The sequence below is a fragment of the Aulonocara stuartgranti genome (assembly GCF_965226115.1).
Source record: "Aulonocara stuartgranti genome assembly, chromosome: 13".
Taxonomy (NCBI): domain Eukaryota; kingdom Metazoa; phylum Chordata; class Actinopteri; order Cichliformes; family Cichlidae; genus Aulonocara; species Aulonocara stuartgranti.
This window is the reverse complement of record NC_138949.1, coordinates 19,757,916-19,780,872: the sequence shown is the minus strand read 5'-3', so window position 1 is coordinate 19,780,872 and position 22,957 is coordinate 19,757,916. Positions and strand designations below refer to the sequence as shown.

At 42.1% G+C, this 22,957-nt stretch overlaps 1 protein-coding gene across 4 annotated transcripts in view; it reads right to left on the bottom strand.

Moving 5' to 3' along the window:
• Window positions 1-1,903: 1,903 nt before the first annotated feature.
• The window catches only part of dlg5a (discs, large homolog 5a), a 40,147-nt gene continuing 19,093 nt past the window's right edge, over window positions 1,904-22,957 (bottom strand). For 2 of the 4 annotated variants that reach the window (XM_082557424.1, XM_082557425.1), the window contains 24 exons: window positions 21,782-21,914; window positions 21,499-21,626; window positions 21,234-21,409; window positions 21,037-21,140; window positions 19,469-19,561; window positions 18,181-19,242; window positions 17,606-17,726; window positions 17,349-17,493; window positions 16,643-16,776; window positions 16,437-16,526; window positions 15,694-15,862; window positions 15,101-15,178; window positions 13,874-14,036; window positions 12,329-12,462; window positions 11,308-11,472; window positions 11,039-11,222; window positions 8,133-8,281; window positions 7,247-7,417; window positions 5,731-5,921; window positions 5,502-5,645; window positions 5,175-5,302; window positions 4,877-4,986; window positions 4,209-4,318; window positions 1,904-4,113 (listed from right to left, as the gene is read on the bottom strand). In XM_082557424.1, the coding sequence (XP_082413550.1) occupies window positions 4,010-4,113; window positions 4,209-4,318; window positions 4,877-4,986; window positions 5,175-5,302; window positions 5,502-5,645; window positions 5,731-5,921; window positions 7,247-7,417; window positions 8,133-8,281; window positions 11,039-11,222; window positions 11,308-11,472; window positions 12,329-12,462; window positions 13,874-14,036; window positions 15,101-15,178; window positions 15,694-15,862; window positions 16,437-16,526; window positions 16,643-16,776; window positions 17,349-17,493; window positions 17,606-17,726; window positions 18,181-19,242; window positions 19,469-19,561; window positions 21,037-21,140; window positions 21,234-21,409; window positions 21,499-21,626; window positions 21,782-21,914 (4,186 nt within the window). In that variant the 3' untranslated portion in view covers window positions 1,904-4,009. The remainder of the gene's footprint in view (window positions 4,114-4,208; window positions 4,319-4,876; window positions 4,987-5,174; window positions 5,303-5,501; window positions 5,646-5,730; window positions 5,922-7,246; window positions 7,418-8,132; window positions 8,282-11,038; window positions 11,223-11,307; window positions 11,473-12,328; window positions 12,463-13,873; window positions 14,037-15,100; window positions 15,179-15,693; window positions 15,863-16,436; window positions 16,527-16,642; window positions 16,777-17,348; window positions 17,494-17,605; window positions 17,727-18,180; window positions 19,243-19,468; window positions 19,562-21,036; window positions 21,141-21,233; window positions 21,410-21,498; window positions 21,627-21,781; window positions 21,915-22,957) is intronic. The other 2 variants (XM_082557426.1, XM_082557427.1) reach the window with 2 other exon arrangements.

Sequence of the window (22,957 nt, the reverse complement as noted above, 5' to 3'; positions counted from 1 at the left end):
GTTAGAGGGAGCTTCAACTGGTCTTTCCTGATGAAAGGCCAGCTGTTGGGTGAGTGGTTCCTGTGGGCCAGCAGAACTTTCACTCAAGGATGACGAGGCGGACAGACGATGGGATTGGCATTAAAGCAGTCAGGTGGTAATCTGCAGGACATTTTGGAGATGCTGAAGTCAACATGCCGGAGAACCAAAAGACGGCCAATCGAACAAATCCATCTCACTTCAACAACGAGATGTGACGTGAGCCTGGAAAGGCCACGGCTCACCAGTGCGGACTACAAAGATCCTTCGCTGTCAGACTTCAGACTTATCGTGTTCAGTTGAGCTGTCAGCAGCTGTCTTGAAACAGACACCCCAGCAGGAAGGTTGGAGACCATACTCCTTTCTAAAACAGGCACGAGGAGACTTGGAGGACATAAAGATCTTGGGCACTGCATAGTAGAGCTGCACATAAAAGTCTATCAGATTTAGGGAGTAATTTGAGGCCAACATCTCGAACAACATTCTCCGGAGAGCATTTTCACTGCCATGTTTATTCTCACCATTGTACAACTACAGCACATGGCCTGATATCAGAATCAGAATACTTTATTAATCCCTAGGGAAATTATATTGCTGATTATGCAGAATCAGTGCTGGATGTTTTTTGAGACACTGGGCGCTCTCTTGCCTCAAGGAATCCAACAGGCAGCTGTAGGGTGGTCACTCGCTGTGATATTATTGGTTAGAGGGCCACATGAACCCGGATGAAGAGCTCAGAGGTATCAGACTACAGTAGCTGCAGAATTCCAGCTGCATGGAACATGATTCTCATATCTTATATAGATCTGGACTATTTGTTCATTTTTGTAAGGAACACCTTGTTTTCCAAGCAAAACTCTTGTTTGTGTTAAAGAAATTATAGTGAAGTCTTGGTACTTGTCTTTAATGGAAATCTGATTGATTTTTTAAAAATCCAACATGAAAGAAAAGATGCTGGTAGAATGTAAGAATTCAGTGCCAGATTGGCCAGCATAAACATCAAGATTACACGGGTCAGTCACAATCAGATGGCAACACTGGGCTTAACAGTGTAACACAATGATAATTACAATAAATAATATCATTTTATACTAGCTGGTGTTCATAATATACTCAGTGATAAAGTTCAATTCTATACAAATATCAGCGCTCCAAATTATGATGTAACACACTTATGTCCAAAAGAAGGTGAGATCTTTGTAGTAATCTAAGAAAAATCACTTTTAGCAGTTTGATTCATCGTGTAGTGATTTACACATTCCCAAAAGATCCACAGTTTGATCCCAGGGAGACACAAATCCCATTGGATTGTGTCAAAAAAGTAGCCTAGAAGTTTGATGTAGCTCTAAAGGTCTCTGAACCATTTTAATCAGGTAGTCGTATTAAGTGCCTCATGTTTCTGTATTTGATAAACAACCAGTTTCTCAAAATTTAGGAGAAAAAAAAAATATTGGTGGATATAATGGAGCTGCCTTTACAAATGACCTGGATCAAACCAATTTGCATGACTTGTCTCATGCTGCTCATACTGCTGCTTTTATGCCACTGAAATGACGCTGAATTGTATACTTTTCTTAAGTTCCAGGCAGATATTTTCCAATTGCCTTTTCTCATCTCTGAAACCATTTCATCTGCTAATTTCAGTAAAACAAGATCCCTTTTGTCCTTAAACATCTCTGTAGGACATGGCTGCATTTTTAGTGGCGCATTTGCTCTCAGCTCTCCTTTAAACCATGATCCAAAACATGAAGATGAGACTGAGAAGCATGCTGAAAATCGTACATGTTGTACCAACATATTTTCTTTGATACTTCCCAAACATAAATAGTCATTTAACCAAAAAAAAAAAAAAAAAAAAAAAAAAAAAAGACTCAATGAGCCCATGTTGTGATACAGAAAATGAGCTTTATTCTCATGTTAATGTCTTAACATACAAATCACATTCTTTTTAATAAAAGAAAAATTCAATCAGTACCTGGCATCTACACTCTTTCTCTACAAGTACAACCACTTCACGTTGTGTCCTGCTCTCTAAACATACGCTACCTACTCATAAAAATAGTAACATTACAGTTTGCTTCTGTTTACTCCTTTAGCCCAATAGCCAAACACGTGGACCTTTTTGTTTTGTTCGAAAAACTGTGCAAGAGTAGATCCCTTTTTAATATTTCAAATAAGAAGTGATCCTTTCCCCCTAATTACGAATAAAAAGGCCATCAATGAAATGTAAGGAACTGATGTGATACATAAAAACATGAATTAGCCACAACAAAAATTAGAGTACCTATTCATAATCTGCTGGAAACCTAAGAACAGTGACATGTTTAAGGTTCACAGAAAAAACAAGTGCAAAACAGAAATAAAGGATAAAGTTGACTTAGTGGATTTTGGCACAACAAGATACAGGATATGGTTTGATGGAAGGGCAGAATATCTGTAGTCAATATTTTTTGCTTCTTGAATAACAAAAAAAAAAAAAAAATTAAATAACAATGAAAAGTCAGTAACATTTAAACGGATCAGAGGAAACTCCAATAAGACATTACCCTGCAAATTTTGCTTCATAGTGTCTCTGAATGAGTACGTAAGTGACTGGCAACGAACCACAGAGAGAGAAAAAAAGTCTTTAAAAAGAAACATTAAAAAAGAAAAACACATGCTAATACCTGCAAAGACGTGACTTGACTGCCAGACGTTCCTAGGCATATGACCTAGTGAAAATACATGAACTATATATTTATATATATATACTTATATATATATATTTTTGCTTGTTTTTTTTCTGTATCTGCATACTGTATAAGGTATACTCTATAGTGTTGTTAAATATATGTTAAAGAGAGAATGATAGTTACACAGTGGTCTGTCTAGCCCTGGAGTGCATTCTGAGGAGTTGACCCGTTGGTCGCCGCTTCGACCTACCCTCCAAACCTCGCCATTGTCATGCGCTCTACATAGTACTGGTCTCAAATCAGCCTCTGAATCATCTAGTCCACCACGGGTGAAATGATACATCGGATCCAGATTAGAAACTCAGAGAAAAAAAAGAAAGAAAGAAAGAAAAGAAGAAAAAAAAATCCTCAGCTTTCTGGCTAAGTGATCAAGGGCTGGTTTCAGATCAGGCCTTTTCTCCGAAGGCACTTCCGAAAGGCCCGTAAGCTGTCCACACACCCAGCTACTACAGAAACACAATGCATAGAGCAAACATCAATGTGTTTAGAGTTTTGATGGCCATCACTGCTGAGATGGGCTCAGTAAGACCACAGCTACATACTTCAAGAGGTTTGATACTTCTTTTCTTTTTTTTTTTTCCTTCTTTTTTTCCTGTTTTGTGATGAAACACCACGCGAATGTGATGTCTGATCCTGGCATTACATTTCTATAGCATAGTATCAATGTGATTCAACTCATTTGAAATTGTCATTACAATTGTGTACAACAGTCTCAATGTTGCTTTTTTTCCCCCTCTCCACACTCAAACTCACACGCACACACATACACACACACACACAATACAATTAGTTGTCAGTCATCATCAAATGGGTGCATAATTTCAGGGAAACCACAAATGTCATCTGGTACACGGGCGGGTCAGAGGTGGCTGAACTTCATTAGTAAGGAGGTTTGCGTACATGGGGGCGGGGCACACGCATTCAAGCAAATATTGAACACCAATAGTCAGACTCGTCTTTTGACTGTAAACGGACGCTTACATTGCAGCATCACAAATACACCACCACAAACCCTTAGGGAAGACTGAAAGAACTCTAATGTTGATATCCAGTGCTACTAACCTGCTCCCGAGTACATCACAAAATAAACGAGGTTCTGATTAGGAATCATAACAAAAGACAACATTAAAAAAAATATAGCAATAATTTACACAACTAGCTCTATGTAGTGTACCTAATGGTGTAGTGTGAAAGGGTTAATTAGTGTGCGGGGAATGGGGATGAAAGCCGAAGCTTGCTGTAATAGCTGCTCTTCTCCTCTAGGGGCAGCCGAGTGGAGTCCACAGGACTTTACTTTGTTCTTGATCAACTATAGTCATGATCTGAGTGCAAATGTACGGGAGGGTGCCGCCTTGGACAATACCTGAAAAGACAAAAATACTTTATTAAAGCCAAGCGTTTTTTTTTTCTGTTTGTGGGTTGTTGTTTTTTTTAAAGATAACTTGACTGAATACATACCTGTGAAGAATTTGCTGTATTCTTGTTCTATCTTCTGTGCACTTTCAAATTGCTCCTTGGAATGTTTTTGAGACACTTTGTCTCGCAGATAAATCGGATCTTTCTGTTCCCTGTGAGGGAAGGAAAAAAAAAAGTCATTCAGATCACAGTCACACTTAAATGTTTCAGAACACATTTTAAAAAAAAAAGAAAAAAAGAAAAAAGAAATCAGGAAGGGGGCAAACACGTATTCGTGGAAAAGTGTACAAAACCATCTTTTCTACTCTTCCATTGTGTCCAATTAAGCTTTTGATAACTCAAAACATTTAATACAAACTGACACTTTCAGGTATTAAAGTCCCAATTTTAAAAATACAACAACAATGTCCAACAAACACCTACAGATATTAAGTGATAAAAGGCATACAGCACTTCAACTTGGGGGGGCGGGAGCCAGGATGTTTCACCAGCTGTTTCGGATTATGCAAGTGTGTGTTGGAGCGTGGTGCTTTTACAGATGCGCCAAAGGGTTCATGGTGGGATAGAGAGTGTGAAGGCTTATCCTGCTCCATTTATCCATCCATCCATCCATCCATCCATCCATCAGCCACACAGACACACACACAAAAATACCGGGACATCCCCAAGTCATGCTGTCCAAATTTGTTATAAAACAGGTTGATACTTACTTGATCTGCTTGGCGTTTTTGTAGCGGACAAAGACAACAATTGGATAAATGTGAACACTGTGGAGCCTCTCAATGGCGTGCGGGGCGATGTCGAGCAAACAGTGACAGCCCTGCATCAAAAAGACAAAAATAACGGCAATCATCGACGACCATTTTCACCATCAGCGATCTTGCCTTTTATTGTCCACTGTCAGAGATCAAAGAGCCACAGCTGTGATAGCTTATCTTGACCAAATGCAGACAGTCGTTTCATCTTGTCCGATAAAATCTGAAGAGAAAGAAAAGCACAGAATAATACCTTATCTGTTATTTCTTTTATAGAAGCAACCGTGGTCACATCAAAATGTCCACTCCTGCGCTTGTAGTCGATGAAGAGGCAATCTTTGACGCCCCGCTCGATGGCTTGCTGGGACGCCTTCATCACCTCTGCAAACGAGACAGAAAAAGTACGAGAGTGAAGATTCCTGCTATGAAAGAAAGTAAACACTGAAATGAGAAACTAAATGCTTGCTAAATTACACCCTAAAGCTTTCCTCCTAAAACGTTAGTTGCAGTTCACTGATGTACATGAGGTATTCATTCTCCAGATTTACAGGTCTGAAACATCTGCACGACATCACCTTACCCAGTACACATCTGCAGAACTTTCCGGGGGATTCTTTCACCAGCATCTCCTTGACAGGGTCTGTGAGAGGCCCGAGGATGAGTACTGGTCGGGGAGAGGTGCACTCCACCTTCTGGACTCGCTGGTATGCCAAGCTCACACAGTCTGAATAAAACAGGACAAGCAGGCCAATCAAAAATGCTGTTCAACTACCACTACTACAACAACACATCTAAGCCTTTGATCGCACCATCAAGGAAGGGGATGGAGTCTGTGCTGATGGTGTCCAAAGCCACCATCTCTTTGCTGTCTTTGGAGCTGCTGCGTTTGTGTTTCTGTTTCCTCCTGAAAAAGGATCTGCGGGCTGCTGCAGAGAGAGTCTTACTGGAGTCTTCCTTCATTTCCGTCACGCTGTGTCTGCGGTAAAACTCTTGGTCCATCCTACACAACAGACACAAAACAAAGTTTTAATGTAAGAGAATCCAAACCAAAGGTCAGTTTGGATTCCTATTGTAGATATTAGACTGCAGTTGAGGAGTTGGTTTCCAAAACAGGATCACCTTTAATCAGAATTTAAATGTTATTGACTAATGTTCCTAATGCCAAGACAAACTAGAAGCATATTGTTTAGCACCACACCTCTGCAGTACGACAAAAATAAGATCTTGCAGTGCAATTTAAAAACAAATGTAAGTGATTTTAAATGTGCTTCCTAAATTGCAGCAGCATGGCAGGGATAATGGTCACAGCTGCTACAAGCTTAAAAATATGTGTAAGAAATGGGAAAAAACAAGCTCAGATTCATGGAGAATTCAAATGGAAGGTTATAATCTGATTTTTCAGAACAATAGAAGTGATGGCAAAAATTTGCCCACATACACGCTACATTGCCAAAACTATTCACTCCTCTGCTTTTACACACATATGAACTCGAGTGATATCCATTCTTAATCCATAGGACTTAATATGATGTTGGGCCACTCTCTGCAGCTGTAACACAAGGCTCAGAAGCTTTTATGGGAGTTTTTAACCGTTCTTCCAGGAGCACATTTGTGAGGTCAGACACTGATGTTGGACGAGAAGGCTGGTTTGCAGTCTCCACCTTAATTCATACTAAAGAAGTTCTGTTGGGTTCCAGTGGCAGCGTGCTGTAATCCACTGCATCCAACACTTTGCATTGCGCTTGGTGATGTAATGCTTAGATGCAGCTGCTCAGCCATAGAAACCTATTCTATGAAGCTCTCTACACATATTTGTTCTTGACCTAATTTGATGGCCACACAAAGTTCTCAAGATGGTATTTCACCAAAATCACGCAAAAGAGCCCAAGGTCCCGGGTTAATTCCTGAGTATAAATATCTGTTATAATTACCACTGACAGCAGCAACTAAATTAAATGCATTGCAATTAGATGCTTGAAGCTCGACCTTCCAACATATGTGGTTGGATAGAATTTGGGAAATCTGATGGAATGAACGACATCATTTTTCTGGAGATAAAGACCTATTTTTATTTTTTAAACAACAGCGAGACGTTAATACTAAAGTCTGTTAGATTTTAAATATGTGTGTGCATTTTTCCTTCCCTTCATTTATTTTTTCTTTAGATTTTTATTATTATTATTGAAGAAAAAAGGAAAACTGTCAATATTGTACTCACAACAACTGTAAATGTGACGACAGCAATGTAAATATGAATGGTGATGTACAAATTGTTTATGAATGGTGATGATAGAAATATATTGTGTATTTGCAGTTTCCACCCACATGTACTTGCTGGGGATCTGCCCCCTCTGGATCTGCTGCGCGTTCTCATCTAGCTGCCAGGCCATCCAGGTCCCAAAGATGCCCTTTGGTAAAGACTCATCCACGTACAGGATGTCATCCTTCTTAAAACTGAGGTCCCCCTCGGCCTCCCCCACCCTGTCGTAAAGTGCTCTGGTGGGAGGAAGAGACAAAGATAGATGGGGAGTTATGAAGAACGGAGCAGAACGAAAGGAGCAGAGGAGCATGAAGTTGATAAAGTGAGAAAGGAGGTGAGGAATCACACAAGATAAGTGTGAAGAGAACAAAACGAAGAATCAGTAACACATGAGCAAAAGAAAGAAAGTGTCCATTTCATTTTCAATATAAGCCTTGCTTTCCTCATACTGGAGGTTTGTAAGTCACTCCCGAGCAGCCCGTCTATGACAGCCACAGAAGCTGAGTATATTTACTGCAGATGACATCACAAGCCCACTTGCCTATATGACAAGTGACTGCAGCAGCTGCGGCAACAACGCCCAGACTGACACCCAACAATAAAAGTGACTATTATAGAACTTAATTTTCCATTCATACACCGTGAATCTCTAATGCCCTGGCAAACACTGAGAACTAAAATGGATGTGGTGTTGCATCTGGTGTGTACTGAGATCAGATAACCTAACTCTGTAGCGTGATTAGCTTCGCTGCAGTGATACAGTGGATCTGGGACATAACTGGTTAGATGAGAAAGAGTCCAGCTTGTCCAAAGGCTCTCTCGTGATGGTTCTATATTTAGCAGAAGAAAAAGAGATGAGGCTGCTGTGGGAAAATTAGCGGTCTCTTTTTAGAAACCTGGATCACAAAACTCTTACGTGACCGTATGTTTAAGGCAAGTACAAGCACATACCTAATGTAAAAGCCATCTCCTGAAATATCTTTGACCACGTTGAAGTCATCAGGCCGATGCTGCACCTTTAATGTGACTGTCTCCGCAGGCTTTAACATCTCAACATAAACCTCTTCGGCTGTCTTATTCTTCATATTCACCGAGTTGTACTGAAAGAAAGGAGAATGCGAAAAAAGGGAGGCTTATTTCTCGTTACATCACGAAAATAAAAAGGGCGAAATCTGATGAATGTTTACACTCCTGTAATCATTTCATCAGCATGTGAATGGTGCACAAGCAAACAAGATTTCCTCCGAGCTTTCAGCTGTATTAAAGCGTCGCAGTATTGATTTGTGCCATGTATGGGGGAAGAAAACAAACGGGATGCGAGTGTGACGGACAGACTGATGCTGTGCCGCCTGATGACAAAGCCGCATGGCAATTCACAACTGCAGGCTTTTTGTGGCAGAGAGCTAAAAAACAGGAGAATGGCAGGAATTGTCTTGTATGAGTTTGTGATGTTCTGGAGAAATTGCCAAGTGGGAGAGAACACAGATGAAGACGAGATCAATGAAATCAATGAAAAACAAAGACAGGGGGGGGGGAAATGCCAGCACTTTCTGGCACTCAAGTTGTAAGAAACATCCATCCATCCATCCATCTTCATCCGCTTTATCCGGGGCCGGGTCGCGGGGGCAGCAGCCTAAGCAAAGAGGCCCAGACCTCCCTCTCCCCAGCCACCTCCTCCAGCTTATCCGGGGGAATACCAAGGCGTTCCCAGGCCAGCCGAGAGATATAATCTCTCCAGCGTGTCCTGGGTCTGCCCCGGGGCCTCCTCCCGGTGGGACATGCCTGGAACACCTCACCCAGGAGGCATCCTTATCAGATGCCCGAACCACCTCAGCTGGCTCCTTTCGATGTGGAGCAGCAGCTGCTCTACTCTGAGCCCCTCCCGGATGGCCGAACTTCTCACCCTATCTGTAAGGGAGAGGCCAGCCACCCTTCGGAGGAAGCTCATTTCTGCCGCTTGTATCCGCGATCTCGTTCTTTCGGTCACTACCCACAGCTCGTGGCCATAGGTGAGGGTAGGGACGTAGATCGACCGGTAAATTGAGAGCTTCGCTTTTACACTCAGCTCCCTCTTCACCACGACGGACCGGTGCAGCGTCCGCATTACTGCAGCTGCAGCCCCAATCCGTCTGTCGATCTCCGGCTCCCTTCTCCCATCACTCGCGAACAAGACCCCGAGATACTTGAACTCCTCCACTTGGGGCAGGAACTCATCCCCGACCCGGAGTGGGCACTCTACCCTTTTCCGGCTGAGAACCATGGCCTCAGATTTGGAGGTGCTGATCCTCATTCCCGCTGCTTCACACTTGGCTGCGAACCGTTCCAGTGCGAGCTGGAGGCCCTCACCCAATGAAGCCAACAGAACCACATCATCCGCAAAAATCAGAGATGAGATTCTGAGGCCACCAAAGCGAAAGCCCTCCGCCACTTGGCTGCGCCTAGAAATCCTGTCCATAAAAATTATGAACAGAACCGGAGACAAAGGGCAGCCCTGGCGGAGCCCATCACCCACCGGGAACGAGTCCGACTTATTGCCGGCAATGCGAACCAAGCTCTTGCAACAGTTGTATAGGGATCGAATGGCCCGTAGCAATGGGCCAGACACCCCATACTCCCGCAACACCTCCCACAGGACACCCCGAGGGACACGGTCGAATGCCTTCTCCAAGTCCACAAAACACATGTAGACTGGTTGGGCAAACTCCCATGCACCCTCAAGTATCCTGGAGAGGATAAAGAGCTGGTCCAGTGTTCCGCGACCAGGACGAAAACCACATTGTTCCTCCTGTATCCGAGGTTCGACTAACGGACGAACTCTCCTTTCCAGCACCCTGGCATAGACTTTCCCAGGGAGGCTGAGGAGTGTGATCCCCTGTAGTTGGAACACACCCTCCGGTCCCCCTTCTTAAAGATGGGGACCACCACCCCCTATTGTTTTAAGAAACAATAGCACAAAAAGTTACAAGACACAGCAAAACAACAAATTAGTATTGTGGCTGGTATTACACCTAAATATTTTTACCGTTTATCTATAGGAAACAAGGACACATCTTTATGTTTGAAAATGCTGTTTCAGGTATGATTTCATTTGGATGATCAGTTCTCTCATATCTTGAATGAAAGTTTTGCATGACACTTTCACAACCACAAACCACCTGAACGGCAGGCAATTACGGTAAATTGCAGCCATGCTGCTATGATCAGATTATCAAACTGTGGGAAATGTGCAGGAAAAAAAACAAACAAAACCACTACAAAAAGAGCATATAAACCCAATTCCCAAAAAAGTCCCTGTGTAAAATGTTAATAAAAACAGAATGCAACGGTTTGCAAATCTCATGCACCCATATTTTTTTTTCTCCACAATAGAATACAATGAATTTGATGGCATCAGCATGTCTAAAAGAGGTTGGGACATGGGCAACAATAGTAAGTGGAACTAAACAGAAACAGCTGGAGGACCATTTTGCAGACAATTACATTTAATTGCCAACATGACTGGGTTTGCACACCTATAGGCAGTTAGCAAACTTGTCCTGCTCAGACATGTAGTGTATAGCTGGTAGTTGGGTTTATCGAGGTCAGATCACATGTCTCCTCTCAAGACAGTAACATCACGTGTCTGTCTTAGTGAGGCGTTTAGGGAAACACTGCATCTACAGAACAAAACATGAATGAGGCTTTTACTAGTTACTAATACAATATTCATGCAAAAATGACAAATTTAAAATGACTGATCTTTCCAGTTACCCATCCGACTGAATATGAATATACTGTATGAAATCTATCCAGGTCCATTATAAAATTCCATGTGTCTGTTTGTGAATGTGGGGTAGGGTTACAGTATATGTCCCTACCTCCAGGATGAGGTCCCCAGGAAGCAGCCCATCGGGACCTCGAGCTGGACTGTCCTCATCCAGACTCTCTATGTAGACACCCCTCAGGTTTCCTCCACAGAGTGTGACCCCTACTTCCACCCCAGGCCTGCGTACTGTTACGAGCCGCGGCTCACCCGCTTTCCTGCCCCCCTCAGACGGCATCCTGGAGGGCAACAAGAGTCAGTTACAGAGATAATGAAGTGTAATTGTGTGTGTAATTGTCTTCCCATCTTTGCCTACATGTGTACCTGATAAAATTGTGAGGGCTGGTAGTGGGCGTAGTCTGCTTGGAGGAGGGAGTGAGTGTGCCCTCGTCCTGTTCACTGAGTGTATCGATGGTGGAGTGATTGTCAGGTGTAGCGGCCCCACTGCCCTGCGGAGTTGGCTGAGTACTGACCGGCTCCAGACGGGAGCTGCAGTGCAAAATAGGTTACACTGATTGCATTAAAAAGGGAGTTATGATTGATGCGCTTCATAAATGTCACAAATGTTTTATTTGACCTGAACGTATTCTGTAGCCAATCCAAGTATCAAAAAAGTCCAAATTTAGATTAACACCAACTTTTATTGGACCCAGTGCAAACTGGCCAAGTGCATTAATTTTAATTAGAGTGACTCAGACTTTGTAACTTTGTTCCTTGTTTTATATTGTGCGTTTTCTCTCGTTAAGAACTGGTGAAAGATCACAAGAATTTAAATAATAGAAAAGCATCAGGCTAACAGATGAATCATTTTAGGTATTAGTATTTTTTTTGTTATATTCTGCATATGTGGAGATGCTTTAAAGCTGACCTATTACAATTTAAAAAAAAAAAAAAAAAAAAAGAATAGAAGGGCAATATGAACCCCGAGCTTTTAGCTTGTACCTACACTGGCTTCATTATTTGAAACTTCATTATATACATGGCAGAATATAAGGAAAAGCATAATAGGTCCACTTTAATGTGTCAGGATCTTATTAAAAAAAAAAAAAAGATACAGTCAATGCTGAAATGAGCCTAAAACCTTTTGTGTTGGTCTGACTCTGTGCACATTTCTAATATTTAAAGACAAACAGCTACAAAGTTAATCTTTTCACCTGGGTGATCAAGTGCTGTTTCAGATATTACTTTATGTATACTCAGCTAGAAAAGTGCAAGTCAATAAGATGTAACACCTGGCCTCACTGCCACAGTGTATTTAAAATGCAGCTGGAACCGATTTAAAAATTAGCCAAATGAAACAGCTGAGATTCCGATAAAAACTAACCCTACACTAACGCCACATTACCTCGAGCGAGAGTGGTTGCCCAGCTGGTACATGTGTGGGTTGTACTGTGCCATAATGGTGATGGTGTCGCACTGCTGGCCAATGATGAGACGAGCTTGCTGCTCAGTAGCGTTCCGCAAGTTGATGCCATTGTACTGATAAAGTGAGAAAAGTGTGATTAGGACAGGGAATGAAGGAAGACACGGGAATATATTCTATTATCAGTCTATTAAATGCTTTAAGTCACGGATGTCAAACTCATTCTAAATTGTGGGCCACATATAGCTTTGATGTGAAGTGGGGAGGACAAGTGAAACGAAGAAAAAGAAGTACCTCTGTTTATCTACATGATAAAGAAATGTTGCTGTAGAATTATTTTTTACAATTTAAGAATCAATACGTAAAATTACAGACAAATTTCTAGAGTAGACAGAAAAGTTCACTAACATTAAAAAAAATTATTTAATTTGCTTATATATTAGTTAATTACTTTGTGTTGTATAAATGAGAATGGGGGGGGGGGGTGTCTTTATCACTAGGAACTGCTATAAAACCTATGAAAATACAGTTAAAAGTCCAAAATTTAGATGCAAGATGCCTTCCTTTACTTGTTCCAAAGCCATCCAGTGGGCCAGATTGGAATCTTTGCCTGGCCGATTCTGGCCTCCAAGCCTTATGTTTGACACCTATGCTTTCAGTTATTTGCAGCAATTGGTGAAGAAAGTAGTTATGAGTTATGAGAGCTGACTAGTCATTAAAAAGGAAGAGTGTACATATGCATGAATGTAGAGCTGAATGCATGCACCTCAGCCCTTAAAATACATTATAATAGTCAGAGCTCCAGATCAAGGAGGCATCTGCTTTCATTTTTACTGAGCTTCAACAACTAATAATAAATATATCGGTGACATATCTATTAATATCTTGCTTCGAAACAGATATGCTTAAAAAAAGAAGAAAAAAAAAAAGATATTTTTTGGACTCACTCATATGCTGTTGCATGCCTGTAAAAATGTGAAGAGGGCACGTTACACTGGAGCAGCCCAGACGCTGTGGCTCTTACTTAAAGGGAAGCGACAAGCCGAAGCACTGTTAAAGGCTCCACTACTTTATGTGATGGTGAAATAAATCAAAATTATGGAACACGCAGCTAAATTTCTGCAAACGCAGTGGGGGTATATTTCTTCACTTCAAAAACATTCCTACTAAGTGTTTCTCTTTTTTACTACCTAAACTGTGCATCATCTACAGCTACAGTAAACTCACAATTGATGTGACAGCTTGTGCAGTTATTTTACTTGTGTAGAGGGAAAAAAGAAAAAGGCATTTCAGCAAGTATTAAAATACTGGGAACAGCTTCAGCACTAATGAATACAGTCCTCCAGGAAGTGAAGCCAAACAGAATAAATGTATGGTAGGCAGCAAAATGACTGTGCCTTTGAAGACTGAATATATTTGTGGCATCTGTATTACTGTGTTTCTATTTTGCAGGCATCTGCCAGTAAACTCTTATTTATGTTGCTTGAAGGTATGTAACCTTTTTGACCAACAGTAGGTTGTTCATACCTCCAGTAATTGGTCTCCATACTCCAGTCCTGCCTGGTGGGCGATGCTACCTCCAGTGACTTTAGACACAAAGATTCCTCCGTTCTCCCCACTGACAATGGAGATGCCCAGAGGCTCTGCACCTTTGTGCACAATGACATTGCGGGGTTCCTCCAGGTATGGCCTAATGGGGGAAAAGAGGAAAAAAAAATATATACATGAATGAACAGAATCACATAAATGCAGTTATAAGTAGGTCACCACACAGGAGTACAAGGTAGTGAGGGTAATATGTTTCCTTACAGATCTGGGGAGTTACTTCCTGACTGGGCTTTTCCTTAAGTTACACAAAATTACATCTGGTTCAAATTCTAAATAAGTTATGAATAAAAAGCTTATCTTCAAATTTAAGAATATTTAACACCAAGCTTCAATACCACCCCCCACCCACAGGTATGTAGTGGATCATCTCTGCAGAGTGCCACATTGTGACCGTCCTATAGAAGAAACCGCAGCTTTACAGAGACAATGTGCACAAAAGTGAAATCACAGCCATGTGAAATCCTTTCACATGAAGAAGATTTGCATGAATTTTGTGGGTCTTCATAACAAGGTGGCTTTGGATATGGGTTACAGTTTCATGTAGGTAGATAAGAGGGAGTGGATTAGCAGCCAGAGACCAGGGTAAAGAGAGTGGTGCGGTACAAAAACAAACAAAAAGATCATGATCTAGAAGCTTGAGGCTGAATAATAATGATACCAGTGCATAACATACATACTGCAGACTAAAGGGTGACTTGGCTTAAAAACCAGCAGTGCACACATGCATAGTGACTATGGTGTTATCATAGAGCACGGATGCTACATGCACCCTGCTAGATTCAAATGGCTTTCTGACATGGAGAGAGATATGGGCGGGGCACATAAACAACACCAAACCTTTGAAGTTGAAAGTGTATCTAATCAAGAGTTCTGTGTCCTCAGGCACAAATCACACTGCTGCATGCAAACAACCATCTGTCTCAGAATTACACAATTCTTGGGGTGGGTTAAAAAAAAAGTATAAAAAAAATAAATAAATAAAAACCTCTTTTTGCATTCCATATAGTCCACATAAACCTCACAAGCCTTTCTGGTCCTCCTTTTTCTCTATCCAACTATTACATGTTGACAACATGGGCTGGGGAGAAGGCTGGGGGAAGGGGGGGGGGCATATCCTTGTTTGTATCACTGTGAGAAGGAACAAACCTGAGGCTCCTGAGAGAGGAGAACCTCGGCCTTGCAGCCAGAGGAATCCTTAGAAAAGAGCGATTACGGTAAAGAGATCTGGAAGTGGAGGGTTGCAGAGAGGCAAGAGGAAGATAAAGAGGAAAATGGAAGACAGATATCATACAGAGATAGTAACATGTAAAAGAGTGGTGTTGGTTATAAAATATGTGGCAGGAAAGTTAAAAGATAGAAGATTCCAACAAAACATTAAAAAAAACTGCTTTTTTGAAAAACAGCAAACCATATTACCATATGGAGTTTTAATAGGATTTCAATCTGAATTTCAATGGGGGGATTGCACAACTGACCATGATGGACCTGTTGCCTAGCAACACCTTTTGAAATAGCCTAGGAGGATCCTTGAGGGCAGACACAGGCTATATAGTACCAGCTTCTAATCATCATTCAGCCAACAACTACACCATTCGGAGGGAAATTTTTGCAGCATCTCAGTCCGATAGCAGACGCTGCAAAAAAATCTCTCAACAAGATGGTCACACACAGTTAGCATCTTCTATGTTCCCTTTAATTTAATTTTCTTTTTAATGTGGGAATAGTTCTCTACATCATACCTGTCTTTCCTGCGCTCCCCTATTGGCACAGGGCTGACTGAGATCCGAGGTAAAGTAGAAATGGATCCTTGTGATTGGCTGCTGGCAAATGAGGAAGTCTCCAGATTGAGTGGTGATTGTGGAGGCGTGATGAGGCTGGGACTGCTACACTCGGAATGCGAGAGGGAGCCTGGGTTTAGGTAAAGAGGAGCAGAAAAGAATAAGGACATTCCTAAAATACACACTGAAATATGAAAACTTCAACTTCATAACATTTTCCCTCCCAGAAAAGATCATTAAAAACCTAAATTTTCTCCTCAAATCTTAATTTTTTTATTTGCCTCATGCAAATGTTAGTTTGACATTTTGAATCAGAAGAAAAATTATTCTAGCAACCTGAGGAGTGTTTGGATTAATCACTTAGATCTAGATGTTATTCTTGTGTCTTAACACAATTTGACTACTGATCCACATGAACCCAGAGGTGATAAGCAAACCACTTACTGGTTTGCTTATCACAAACTGGTAAAGATTTTTCTGCTTAGGCAGTTTAACCTTAGTTTAAACCTCTATAAAAAAAAAACACTGAACTAACCAAGCTCAACAATAGTAAAGCAGACATTGAAAAAAATACAAACAAACAAAATAAATAAAATAAAAAGTCTGGAATTCTGCCCCCTCAGAGTTTGATCTGAGAGACTTCAATAGTCATATTTTAACAATCATTTGATGTGTTGACTGTATTTTACCAGCAGGCACAGTACCTCTGTCTGAGCCCAGCATGGAGCGCGGGTAGCGGGGAGTAGAGGGGATTTTGATCCTCTCTGTGCGGTAGTGAACATTATTGGAAGAACCTGTCAGAAGCATGAGAAGGATAAGACACGAAAATGAATGCAAATAGAAAAAGTGGTGTTGAGCTTTGGGACTGCTGGTGTGTACATGTGCGTGCGTGCGTGCGTGTCAGACTGACCGAGCCGTGCACTGGATGGCAGTGAGTTTGTACCGTGTGAAGCTCTGCTGCTGCGTGATGATGAGGATTCGGAGAAGTCATTTGAGCGTTTCTGCTGGCTCAGGTCCAGGCTCAGACGACCCTGGTGTTGTGGGCTGCACAGGGAAAGAAAACAAGCTTTGAGACCATCATAACTGAACACAGATTCTTTTTTAATTATTTAGGCTGATTTTTACAAATTTACTCAGACCTGTAGACTAAAGAACTCTGTTCCCCACTGCCTTTAAAGTTCTAACACTTGACAGGAGTTTATTACCTTTTGGACTACTTCAGTTTTGCAGACACACAAGTGCACACTCAATGTTATATCATATGTATAAATCTTATTATTTCTACTGTATTTCTAATGTTTTTAATAATAGAATAATTGATAAACTATTTATTTAGTTTATGTGTTTGTTTTTTTGTACAGAGAAGCATGTTTTTTTACTGTATATGACAAAACTTTGAAAACTGTGTGAGTGGCTGGGCTAAATTGCAACATCTCGATATTAAGGCAAAGCAACAGCAGGTATGTAAAATAACTGTCAGTTTGCCTTGGGGAACTGGATAATTTTAAATCATTAGTCATTACAAAACACTAAACTTCCAGTTAAAGTAGCCTGAAGATAAACCGTCAGTTTTAAAGCTGGGTTCAAGGAAACTGTGGGCATTTAAAGGCTATAACCTGGTGTGGGTGTGCTGGTGGCATATCTGGGATGCGACAGATGGACAGTTGCTGGTATGAACACGGTGACTGCGCACAGTGTACACTGGATTCCTCATCACGGCCGTCACAGCGGGGCAAGGTGACAGTCCACGGTGGGTGGAATCTGCCAATTACACACATTCACACACACACGACCATTTTATAGACGCTGGAATCTGTGATTATCCTGAGAGCACATAGGGACCGACCTATGCTTCAGCAGTCTGCAAACTTACTCGGAGGTAGGGATCCACCGTAGACTGTGGGGACAAAGCCGACACTGTGTCTATGAGAGCGGCTGGGGGAGGAACGCAGCATGTCCCTGGGCTCTGGTGAATGCTCATCATTAGAGTAGCTCTGTGATTAATGACAGTTAAAAATTAAACAGTGGGGCAAGTACCATATGGCAAGAATGACAACCTGAACATCTCCTAACACTGAAAATAACATTTATCCTTAATGCATTCTCCAGGTATGGTATTTGAGCACTCGATTCTGACTCAGCTTGTGCACGGGGTGCAAGGCATCAATCACTCCGACAGACTGGCAAGAGGCAAATCCCAGAGGCTTTACTCTGTCTGGGCTGTAAATTCTATTATAAAATGGAAGCTTTGGCCCACCGGGATGATTTGAAAGGTCCCATTTTGAATTTTCCCTCAAATACATCATATTCTCTGCATTACAGAGGCTTCTAATCAAAACTACCCCAGTTTGACTGAGGGTGAAAGCAAAATAATATTTTATGGGAAAAGCAAAAACAAATGTGACTCAAACTAAATGCACTTTTGCACCTCTGAGCCCCTCAACTCACTTGGAAGGTGGGAAGAGTAATGGTCTGAGGGGTCATCCTACGTCGAAGGGCAGGGGCAGATTTAGGGCGCGGCCTCTTCACCTCTGGCTCCTCCCCTCTGGTACGACCAATGTCCTCATCACAAGACTTCCGTGAGGTGAGGACCTTGCCTTCCACAAAATAGTGGTTTCCGTTCCTGTCCCTTTCTCGCTCACTCCTGTCTCTGCACTCGCCTGCTGCCATGGAGATGGCAGCCTCTCCCTTGCCGTCAGAGGTGATTGTGCAGTCAGAGGCAGAGCTGCTTTGATGTTTGTGTTTGAATTTGAAGGAGTCGCTGCGAGTGGGTGGGGTTGGGGGAGTTGGGGTAGGGGTTGATGAGGAGGAGAGGGACTCTGTCTTTGAAGGTTGTGGAGAGTGAGAAGCTGCTGCAGCAGCAGCAGCCACTGCTGCAGTCTGATTGGCTGCCATGTACTCCATCTTAGTGGAAGGTGTTTCAGGGCGTTTGAAAGTGTCTGGGTCAAAGATGGACTTCCTCTGCTTGGGTGATTTGTAGATGGAGAGTTGGGTGGCTGCAGAGACTGGACTAGTGTCTCTAGTATCTGGAGCGACCGACATACTTCCCACTATCATTTTTGGCCATGTGCCGCCACTGTGCTTCTTCTCCATGGCTGCATCCATGGTGATGCAGTCTGCAGGTGAAACTGGCTCAAAGGGCAAAGAGGAAGGCGCTTTCGTGTAGGGACAGCACTCTTGGAAAGCACTGGGCCCATACCGGCCATTTCCCAAGTCTGAAGATGGCCGAAGGCTGGTGGCATGGAGGGATCCTGTGGAGAAGGGCCTGCTGATGTCACCATACATGTCATCAGATTCACCTCTGACCTTTCTCCTCTCCCCAGAAATGCTGCCTGTGCTAGCGCTTCCAACATCTGGGCAGAAAATGTCCGTCTGTGTCGAGCTGTTATGTTTGAGATTCCGACTGTTCCGGGAGTGAATCTCCGACAGGTGAATGCGCCCGTTTGACTTCTCTGATGACTCGCGCAGACTCTCAAAAATGTTCTGGCCTGATGTGCTGTGAGGGAAAAACTGTAGAGAGAGCAATGGAAGCGATTAACCACACCTGATAAACATACTTTCGTTTTTTAAAAGAATACACTGACAAACAAAATGAGTCCGTTTTCTCAGTTCTCACAAACCACACTGTTGAATTTGTAAACCTGCTATGTAGGACGGACAGCAGTAGAAAGGAAATCTTTTAAAAACTTTCAGTCAGGCTCTCAGAGTTCACAGAGTGAGATGAATACTGGCCCACCTTCATAAGAGAGAGGCTGAGAGAGTCCCTGCAGCTACGCAGCAAAGCCTCACACTCTGTCACAGACTTGTTATCCAGAGCGATTCCGTTTATCTGCAGAATGGGGAAAAACACTGGAAATAAAAGCAGGTCCTTCAACACAAAAGCAATGCACACTTGTCTTTCCTGATATTCCCCCGATGCATTTGTACATCTTGGGTAGCAGTATCACTATAACAGATACACATCTACAAACACATACAGGTGACAAATCTCCTAAACATGAGATTCCCAGGCTCCGAGATGTGTCATATGCTACTGCGGTGGGAAAACCACAAGAAATCTAGGCCAATACATTTCAGTCTCAACAACCCCTCACACTGCAGTCTGCACATTCCTTTAGAACAGACGTGACCTGAGAGGATTCTCCAAAACACAAACAAGGTCAAAGATACTGAAGAGCAAACTACGTACTTTATTACAGCTGAGATTTAACATAAATTATGTCCTGAAAGAACATCATGCCTGAACCTAGAACAAGCAGGGGAAAGAAACCTTCACTTCTGATCTTTAGGGTTCAGTAGCGGGCATTCATTTGCATTTTGTACTTATTTCACCTCCAGTTCAGCACGCTGTTCTCTTTTTTTGCAAATGCAACTATGCATTTATTAAGTCATGCTAAAGAGATTATATAAAAAGGGAGACAAGGTAGTCAAATCTATATGGGAATTCTGTAACATCAAAGTTGCTCATGGCCACAAAGAGCCAAAGAATCACCAAGGTGAGAAACATGAGCCAATCGTGTTGTAACGGACCACTTTCATGCATATTTCTGGATGTCAGTGGGGCAATTTGAACTCTTGTTAGAAGAGTTGGGAACACATCTGAGGAGGCAGAGAAATAATTTCAGAGAGCCGATTGTCCCGGAGCGGTGACTTGCTCTGTGTCTGAAGTAAAATTGTGTTATTAAAGTGCTAGACTTGTTGCCAAATAGAGTGGTCTGATTGGTCAGATCTGTATATTCGGATTCAAAAATTTAAAAATCATACTGCAGATTTATCTAGTTATACGACATGGTCAAAGTGAAGAGGTGCATTAAGAAAATATTTTTAACCCACTAAATATTTGCGCAGATTTTACGTGTGTTAAGTCCTTTAAAGGTGATGCACATGTTTCATGATTCTAAACAAACCAGGGACCTAAGAATTCTGCTGCTGCTGGAAGATTAGCACTAAATACAAGGCCGCGTTTCCATCTCCTTTAAAAAGAAGGATTTCTGACACGTCTCTCTTCAGTTCCCCTCTGGGGTGAGTATACTGCAGCTATGTGCTTGGAGACAGCTCCACCTACCACTGCAGAGCTCCAAGATTTTGAGGATTTAATCAGAAGAGGAGACTTCCCTCCTTCCACTTCACACCCTCAGCCAAATCCCACCTTATCTACTTTTGGAGTGTGGATACTGAAATGGATCAAGGGCTGGATTAGAAACCCAAAGAAACCTCTGTGAACTGCAGTGTGCCAGACATACAGGAAGAGAGTATCAAAAAAAATAGAGAGAGGGGATTTCATAGAAGCTGAAACTAACTCACAGCAATGAGTCTGTCTCCAACTGTGAGAGAGCCCTCCCTCGCTGCTGGACTTCCCTGGACAATGGCAGTGACAAACACTCCACTTTCCAGACCAATGCCACTGTCTAAGATACAAAAGACAAAAAGAGGTTGATGAACAAGGAAAATGCAGACATCTATATAAATATTTCAATCCATTTATAGAGACAGTATTATACCTTTGTGTCCCATAAGGTTTATATGGACAGGAGTGACCAGCCTTCCTCCTAGAGACTTCCTCCTTCGTACCACCATATTGATCAGTCCTCCGCCATTAAGAACAGCCTTCACCACCTGCTTCCTGTCCTTATTGGTCAGGTCGATGTCATTAATCTTCAATAGCCAATCATTCACTCTAAAAAACATGAGAGAACAAAGGGTGAGGTATTTAATAAAGCATTAATAAAGCCACATAAACAGATCTTTTCTTGAGGCAGCTCATACCTTAACCTTCCATCTGCGATACTTCCTTTGTCCACCCGTGTAACAAAAATGCCACAATCTCCAGGTAAATATGGATCATTTACCCCCTCTGCAATATCAAACCCAAGCGCCTTCAAATCCATGTCATCCTGTGAAGCCAATAACATAAGTGTCACTTGGCTCATTCTGAAAAACCCATTTTAATGCCATCATGTTTTGACAGATCTTAGGGGTCTGCTGGCTCTCAGGAGATTAGCATGTGACCAATTCAATCTCAGCAATAAGACCTGACCACTACTCTTACCCTGTCCTTCTCAAACTCCACCACCTCCGTCTCCCACTCCAGGGAGTCTGTGTCAATGGCCGAGTCATGAGAGCTGTGGGCCATTAACTGACAGAACCGGGCCTCCTTGTCCAGCTGGCTTTCCATCTTCTCCCTTAACAAAGGCAGACATAACACACACAGAGTCAAAGGTTAGTCACTTGAGGAAGGATGGGCAGAGAGAAAAAGAAAGAGCAGGGAAAGAAAAAAAAAAAATACGGCCTGGATCAAAAGGGAGCTGCATCTACAGATTGCGCAGAATTTTACATATTTTAATCTTCGTGTCAGTCTCGAGCTTTGTTTCAAAACATCTGACGTGCTCTCATTCTTACGAACACTTTCCATTTAGAGGTCCAACGAGTTCAATTTAAATTTATTCCCAGAAAAAAAAAAAAAAAATCTAAAAGTAGATTGCACACAATGCCACACTGTCAGCAAGATATATGGTGTCCTACTGAGGCATGCCTTAAGGGTTGCAGTGACATTAAAACCCCAATTGTACATCAGTCTCTGATGAGGATAGAGGAAGAAACTCAAAGTCACTGTATGGTGCATACTCTATATAGGGAAAATGTTAGATTACTAGTTAGATAATAATTGGATACAAGCACCATACATTACAAGTGGTTATAGTTAGATAATGTTAGGATTAAATTAGTAGATGGGGAAAGAGACTCGACTTTCCCCAGAATCTACCCTCCAGCCTGGAAATCGCAACCCTCGTGCAGGGACCTGACACATAATGGTTGTCATACACACTTTCGCCAGCAGAGGGAGCCTCTACATGCATTCTAAACACAGTCACATGAAGGGCCTTGAAGACAGCGAGACAAAATGTGTGTGTTCAAAACACTGACGCTTTGCGGGATTACACTTTAATCTGGGTGTGTGGAAATGTTGCCAGAAACACAACTGCACTACACCATGTCTCCAAAGGCTGAATGTCATAGCTTATGCCCAGCCAAGCCACACACTGACTACAACAGCTTACAGAGACAGCACAACACACACAGCTGAGTGAGTAGAGGCCATGTTGTTTGCACTTGCTGAAATGCAGAAGACCTTTCCACTTATTCCTTATGAGTCTTTATTGGGATTCAGCTTTTATGAAACAAATGGAGAATAAAGTTGGAAATGTGGAAATATCATGCAGTGAGG